Source organism: Sinocyclocheilus grahami, unplaced genomic scaffold, assembly GCF_001515645.1.
Source record: "Sinocyclocheilus grahami isolate Dianchi unplaced genomic scaffold, SAMN03320097.WGS_v1.1 scaffold264.1, whole genome shotgun sequence".
NCBI classification, from domain to species: Eukaryota; Metazoa; Chordata; class Actinopteri; order Cypriniformes; family Cyprinidae; genus Sinocyclocheilus; species Sinocyclocheilus grahami.
In genome coordinates, this window is record NW_015505443.1 from 1,851,035 (window position 1) to 1,859,333 (window position 8,299).

The 8,299-nt window shown below is 37.7% G+C and overlaps 1 protein-coding gene across 2 annotated transcripts in view; it reads left to right on the forward strand.

Annotated features, from left to right (window-relative positions):
- The window catches only part of ttyh2l (tweety homolog 2, like), a 54,392-nt gene that overhangs the window by 29,549 nt on the left and 16,544 nt on the right, over positions 1–8,299 (forward strand). For both annotated transcript variants that reach the window (XM_016290887.1, XM_016290885.1), the window contains exons 4-6: positions 1,334–1,554; positions 4,519–4,614; positions 6,156–6,228. In XM_016290887.1, coding sequence (XP_016146373.1) covers positions 1,334–1,554; positions 4,519–4,614; positions 6,156–6,228 — 390 coding nt within the window. The remainder of the gene's footprint in view (positions 1–1,333; positions 1,555–4,518; positions 4,615–6,155; positions 6,229–8,299) is intronic.

Consider the following 8,299-nt stretch of genomic DNA (forward strand, 5'->3'; position numbering starts at 1 on the left):
AACTAGTTATGGTTAATTATTCATATTTCCCCATGAGCTGATCCGTTACAGTATAAATGTTAGTCCTTTTGAATCTTAATCTTTATGTATCTTAATTACGCTTTCACCATCTCGAAATGATGAGTTATAGAGCTATTATTCAAAAGAGCCACATATTGCAATTCACTGTAACGAAAGCAGAACAAGCAATTATTGCCAAGAATGAGAGAGGTTTACCAGAAATGCCACATGATGGCCTGTAAAAAGAGGGAAAGAAGAGGTCAAACGGCCAGATTCAAGCAAAAATTACTTTTTTCAGCTAATATACTGTACTGATGAATTATACTGTATAAATGATTTGATGTCTCATAACCAATTTAAAAACAGAATCAGATACAAATTATGTACCATTAAGCCAGTCTAGTGTAGCTTACTATGGCTGGATAAGATGTGTTTATATAAAATTGGTAGCTAATTACAGTAAAGTCACAGCATTCTCATATAAAGGTTGTACACAAAAACTATTATTGCTGTTAAAAGCTTTTTTCACAATTGAACCTTTCAGGGTTGTGTAGCATTCGATTATTACAGGCCTTACAGACAGGTCGATACATGAATAGATCTCTGACATCGACTCAAGCCGGCTCTAGTGTTTTAAAGAAATAAGCACAGAATATTTAATGGTAATAACTATACACCGTGGCAGGCGGATCGCAGTAATATTTCAGTGGTGACCTGACAATTTCCCTGAAAGCATTATTGATTATCTGCTAGCCTCAGTGAATCTGTCAAAAAACAGTGATTGGGGACTAAAGAAACTAACTGCAAACTTGTTCGTTACTTTCTGGAAAGTTTTTAGCCTAGAAATCATTAACAATGGATGGTCCGCCCCCCCCCCAAAAAAAAAAATAATCAGCTTCCTTCTTGCCATATATCAGAGTATATAACATTTGTACGTTTTTAATCTAAACCTTATTTTGAGAAAGTTATTTAGCTGGTACCTTCATTTTCTTGTCCTTTAAGGCATAACATAATGAAGATATCTTGAAAAATGTCTCCGTGTTGTTGTTTTCTGTCTGCACAATGAAAGTCAATTGGCTCCAATATTGTTTGGACCCCCAAATATCTATAATAATTAAGGAAATCAACGGGCTTGCATTTTTTTGGCTTAAAGAATTTCTCCGCTTTCTGTCACTCTCGTCACTTACTTTACTCCTTCCCTGATCCCCTATGCATGCTTTCTGCTCCCATAGAGAATTCATTGGAAACAGCCATTCGTTTCTGCGCCAGTGGGCCCGATCGCCACTATTAGCCTTGTATTGGTGAGCAGCATTTTTCTTGTCTCCCGTCTCAGGTGGACAACTCATTGGGTAGTATGCAGGTCGGACTGAAAGAACACCTGGAGCGGTTGGATGAGATATTTTCTCCACGGGGAGACTACACCCAAACCTTGCGCTTCATGCAGCAGATGGCCAACAACATTATCCAGCAGCTGACAGCCATGCCAGACACAAGGAAGGTGCAAGTGGATTTGGCAGTCATCGCGGATAAAACTTCATTCATAGAGTACTACAGGTAAGCTGCCTTTGGCTGGTGGGGTAATGATGGCTTATTTACGTCATTCCTTGCTCTTGAAAACTTTTGCAACAACATGTCCTATGTTTCATCAGAGGTCAGAGACAGGATGGCTCCATGTACTCTAGAGACCGCTGATGTAGAAATGTGTTAAGTTTCAGAAGCCCTATTCCTCAATCATGTGACCCTATTTTTCAGACTTCTGACTAGAGATGCACCGATGTATCGGCCAATAATCGGTATCGGCCGATAAATGCAACTTATATCGCTATTGGCTGATTATTCAAAACCAGCCGATGATCAGGGCCAATTATATCCTGTCAATCAAAAGGCAGCGGAAAAACGTGTCAGACTGCAACTCATACTGTGTGTGAAGTAGGGCTGTGTAAAAAATCAAATGTAATTTTCATGCGCATCTCGTCAGTAAAGCTGCTTCTGGTGATTAGCAGTAAATCTCCAGCACGTGCTTTCAGATGGAGCGGCGATGAAAGAAAATGGAGATGGAGATGAAAATCGCATTTGATTTTTTGCCCAGCCCTAGTGTGAAGAAATTCTCTCTGTTGAATTTAGGACTGTCAAAATTAACATGACAACATTAACAGTTAAAAATAGCGACATTAAAGCAGGCTCTATTTGACCTTATGAATCACCCATAGTTCAAGCCAGGGTTGCCAGATCTGCAGTTTCTCTCTTCACCAAACATTATTTGTAGCACGCCTCCCATCCAATAATTGCAAAGAGCTTTGTGCTTTCTTACTTCTGATAAGAAACAGTCTCAGCTTTCAAATCTTGTACATTCTATCACGAAATTCAAACAATGAATGCCATTTTGACGCTTTTAAATGTGACGTGACAGATTGCTATAGCACCTCCGTTCAAGCAGCAGCACGAAGCGCGAGTCTCTTCCACTTTTATAAGTTATAGTACAAAATAGACATGAATGAACATCAGAAGGTATGTTGAAAGATACAGTATAGCTTACCAAAATGTATCATGTCTTATGTAATCGCTCAATCAGTGTTTCAGCCATGGAAAGATGCCAGTAAAACAGATTGTGAACAGTATGTCACTTAACATGGCATTTACCTCAGCTATGTTATACACTGTTCATAGTTCATTAGTTAGCTATAAAGTAACACTAAAGACAAGCTTTTTTACTTATAGTTATATATGTATGTTTGAATAATCTGGCATGAAGACAGGTGTTTATGTGCAAATGAGTTGTAAACAGACATTTCAATTATAATATCTGAAAATGAATAACAGTTGAATATAATAGCTTTGTTGTTCATTTTAACCTTTAATATTATAGTAATGTGCCAAATGACAGGGTTCCCTGTGTTGTTAACTGCATCCTTAAGAAAATCAAACTATTGGTATCTGCATCGGTATCTGCAAATATCATTCTGAATAATTTGGCTATCGTTATCGGCAGAGAAATTCCGTACTCCGCAAACATATGAGCCTATTTTTTAAACTTTTCACCCTACTCCTCAAACATATGACCCTATTTTTTAGACTTCTGACCTTACTACTTCAAACATGTAACCCCATTTTTCAGACTTCTGCCCCTACTCCTCAAATATGCAAGCCAATTTTTTTGTCCTACTCCTCAAACATGTGACCCCCTTTTTTTTTTCTTTTTTTTTTTTTCAAACTTGTGGACCTACTCCTCAAATATATGTCCCCATTTCTTAAACTCTCACTCTGCATCTCATAATTATGGCCCTACTTCTCAAACATCTTGTCCTGTCCCCCTCACCCTACTACCCCTACCAAAATCAAGTTATTTCTAATGGGGCACTGCCTTAAAGGTGCCAGCTTTGGCCTACTTCTTAATCTTTACTGGCACTACTACTGGATCTCATGTCGACTAGGTTACTCGCGCCCTTTTGGAGCTGTTAATCTTGTTAAATTGATTTGTATGCCCTCCAAGAAGATTACATTTCCATTTGTAGACCTGCACGTTATGAACTTGCAGTGCATGTATTGACGAGTAGCTAGTGTTTCATGCAGCTAAAGGACTGTGCTATTGAGCAGCAACGTTCAAATGTCTCTTCCTCCATTACTCATAGACAAATTGAATCGCCCAAGCTCTGGACTCCCTCCCTTGATTTATCAAACACCTTTGTCTCTATATATTTCTCTCCCTCTCTCTCTTTTCCTGTCTCAAGATGTGTGGGCATTTTTAAGTCCTCATGGTGTAGGATTACTGATGAGATTGTGGCTCTCCAGTCATTCCAATAGCATACCAAACCGTGTAGACCTTGAATCAATACAGTACAGAAAATACAGTAAAACACCTGTTTTTTTTTTTACATGTGGTTTCAATGCTCTAACATTGTTAGAAAACCCTACAAATTAGTTCATTTTGTGAATGTTTTATTGAAATGTTGTTCACTCAAATGGTATGTCTGATTACCAGAAGTAACACCTTCTCAGAGTGAGCTGTTTGCCAGATTGTCTGTTCTCACATACTAGGCTGGAGCTCATGAAATTCGTATGTGTCTTTGGTCTGTTCAATTATTAATCGTATGGATGGGAAACATACAACTGAAGATGGAAGTATAATTTGAGTGCCATAAACACCCACTTTTAAAGTACTTAGAGGCCTGCTGACAGTGGGCTCCCACACATCTAAATCACACAGTAGATGAATATTAAAATCAGCACTATCAACTGATTTAAAAAGAAATCGAATGAGGTGACGCACAGTTTAATCAATCAAATTATATGAAAATGATAGCATAAGCATTATTTGGTTAGAAAAGCACTGCCATATGTTATTTGTTTTTATATCATTGAACATTACGAGCCATTTTTTAATCACATTTTTTAAAAATAATAAAATGTACCCAACTGAAAGCACACATAAAAAATAGAATATATATGTGCCTTTTTTATACTGTCTAAACACTTATTTCTGCTCTCATCTTTCATCATCTTTCATTTGCTTTATTTCAGATGGTTAACATACCTGCTGCTTCTGATTTTGGACCTGCTCATCTGTCTCATAACATGTCTGGGATTGGCAAAGCAGTCTCGATGGCTGCTCGCAGTGTAAGTTTGCTGTAAATATCAATATATTAGACATCTGGATTTGGGTATTCTCTTCACAGAAGGAAAGTTGGACCTGTTTTTGTAATCATGAAGCCATTTGATGTCAACATGGAGATAGACGGCAATATATACTTGCATATACGATGTGTCATATGACCTGTATTTCAGCTTGCATATGATCCTTTCCCGTTGTTAATTGTTTGTATAGTGTCATGAAGTTGTTTATTCCTGCTAGCTTGAATCCCTAACGGATGCACTGTAAAATAATGCAGCCTCTGACATAAACAGACCTCTGTGGAATGACTTTGAGTGCATCGAGTGCTGTGGCTAGCCAGTCGCCAGCGAGCCCTGCATTTCCTCTCATCTCAATCCTCTGTCTCTCTCCCCATTTGCCTTATTGGAAGCTCCTTTAGATCCATCCCCACTTACCCCACTAATGCTTATTGATTTCTCTACCCGTGCGAACATGTGCTCGCCCTTAACTAATTATTACATGCTTCCAATCCGCTTTATTGGTGCTTTTAAGACCATCCTCAGACAAGAAATGCTGTTTGAGGAAACCTCGGCTCCATTTTCCATGGCCACCAGGGAGCAGTTTACCCCATTCATCTCTGTCTCCTTTTGACTCCCTATTTGCTCATGTGATCGCTCACATGCTCTTGTGTTTGATCACTTTCTCACCGGTTCACATCCTCATTCATGTGCTTCTTACTAATGTGTAAACAGGATAGTTCAGTTTCCCAACATTTATTCTTATGAGAAGGTTCTTTTAATAATTCGGCCAAAAGAGTTGTTTTGAATCATTTAGTAAGTAATGATTTACTTAATGAATTACTTACTGAATCTATCATAGCAGCTATTTGAAGCAACATCGGATTTACTTACTAACTGGAAGTTAAGTTGATATTCATTTACACATTCACAATTTTATTTTATTTTTTTAATAAATGGTGTTTTCATAGAAAAATCATTGATTGGTAATATTATAGTAGAAACTACATATACTGTCAAACTACATAACACATACTGTAAGTTTGGGGTCAAGTTTTTTTCTGTTTTATTCAGCAAAGATGCATTAAATTGATCAAAAGTGACAGTAAAGGGCAGAAAATGATTTTTATTTCAAATAGATTCTATTTTTTTAAACTATGTATTCATCTAAGAATCGTGAAACAAAATGAATCATGGTTTGCACAAAAATATATGAAGCAGCACACCTGTTTTCACCATTGATAATAATACATTTTTCTTGAGCAGCAAATCAGCGTTTTAGAATGATTTCTGAAGGATCATGTGGCACTGAAGACTGGAATAATGATGCAGAAAATTCAGCTTTGCATCTCAGGAATAAATTACTTTTAAAATGTATTCAAATTGATTACTTTAAATTATAATGATATTTCACATTATTACTGTTTTTACTATATTTTTGACCTTGGTGAGCATAAGAGACTCAAAAAATGTTTTACTGACTCAAACTTCTGATAGTTAGTATATAATCTCACATCTCACTGTTATTTCCTCTCTTTTTCTCATTTCAGTATTATGGTGTGTGGTGTACTGACCATGATCATGAGTTGGGTGTCATTAGGTGCGGGCACAGCCACAGCTGTGGTAAGTTACTGTGTTTTCACATGAGTGCTCACTTTAAACCCCCTTTGATCAGTGTCCAGTGACTATGAGTCAGTGACTTCATGCACTAAACAATGTGAATGTTTGCAAGTCAGGGTAGATGGGGTGTGAGTTGTGTGAAACTCTTAGGAGATTATCAGGGTCCAGTGACTGCATTTATGTGTCTCGTGCTGCATGCCAGTTTGCAAAGCTGATTACAAAGCCCTGGTCATTTAAATTAGACAGTCCACTGGCTTAACGGGTGTAAAAAGCCATTCTCTCTGTGTCACTAAATGGGCCAGTTTACTCTGTAAATTGTCTTCATCTCTGCATCTCTCAGGCTGCATGCATAATAAAGACAGCAAACTGTATTTATCATTCTGAAGATGCCTTATATTTAGTTTTGACTTGTAATACAGTAATTGGGTGTGCAGTACCATACACCTAGGGGCTAAATGCCTTGTTCATGATGTCACTGGGCTATTGAAGGGGGATCTCAGGTACTTTACACTTCCTGTGACACACTTAGCTGACATCAAACAAGCCACTTTTCATTAGTAGTCCAAATCCTCAACCATGATGCTACCACTGCCCTCGCATGAACTAAAAACACGTTTATAACTAACAAATGCTGTGGGAGAAATAGCAAATGCTATTTGCATTTTGTCAAGAAACATTTTTTTTATAAAGTACTATGTAATATGATACATTTATATAGTGAGTATAATACATTAAATGTAGTAACTCTATATGTAGGCAATATTAAATCAGAAATGGTGCTTTTATTTGTTATTTATCCAAAAGCTGCACTAATATTCAGACTAATATTGTAACGGGGCTGACGAGACGTGAGACGTGCGGATCCATGTGCAAGCTTTATTTAAAGCAGAAGAGGTCAGAAACACAGGCAGGGTCGAACAATGGCAAACAGGTATATGGCGGGCAAGATACAAGAATAATCCTAGGGCTAGCGAAGGTCAACGATCGGAGAACAGAATCAAAAGGGCGCGACTAGAGGGATAAATCCAGGAACACAGGCAAAGGTCCAGGCATGGGCAAACAGAGTCCAAACGGCAAAACGACAGGGCAATCCAAAAACAAAGACAGCGATATATACACGGGAAAACAGGCAAGGCAAGACTAAACTAAACTAGGAACTATGGAAAAAAGACAAAACTAAGACAATAAACAGGCTCCGTATAGCAGCTAACACTAGGAGAGTGGAAAACGCAGAACAATACTAGAGACCAAACAGGACATAAACATGGAATGGCTTGGTGAAGTAGCTAACACTTGGAGAGTGAAAAACGCTAGAAAATACTCGGCCGTGAGAGAGAGAGGAAGTCCATGGCTATGTAGCATGTCTGATTGAATTCAGCTGTGTGTGTGTGATCAGTGCATTCAGCTGTGTGCGTGTAATCAGTGCAATGGTTGATGGGAAATGCAGTCCAGGGTGATGTGTAACAGTCTGTGTGGTGTGAGAGTCAATGTAATGGGAGACGGGTGACCTCTGATGGCAAGCAGACGGAAGTTCATGGACTGGATTCGTGACAAATATAATGATTGAGTGATATTGCTCGTATACAGTTCAATAAATAAGACATACATATTGACTAACTTACATTTTAGATTCAACATCGCCAACAAAAAGCTACAGCAAAATGACATTTTGTTTCTGAACAGATTGGTGTGTTTGAACAAATCTGTGGGAATCACTTAGTGACTCACTAATAAAGATAGTTGTTTGATTCCTGAATCCTTATTTTGTGAATCAACTAAGTGACTTGAATTAATCTGTTTAATTAGACTGGTTTCTCCTTATAGACATATGAATTTAATATATTGTAGAGTTTGATTGGATGCACAGTCTTTGCTGTCAACCGCAAATATGATTTACCTACTTCCTCAAGTCTGTTTATTTTGCTATTCTAAATCGAGTTGGAACAGAAACTATAATCTTTACTTTCTAAATAATATCTCTAAATTCAATTAAAAAAAAATGAGGTACAGTATCAATGAGTTGGCTTAATTATTTTAGCTCTAGTCTTTGAGGAGCTATTTATGAGGCAGACCT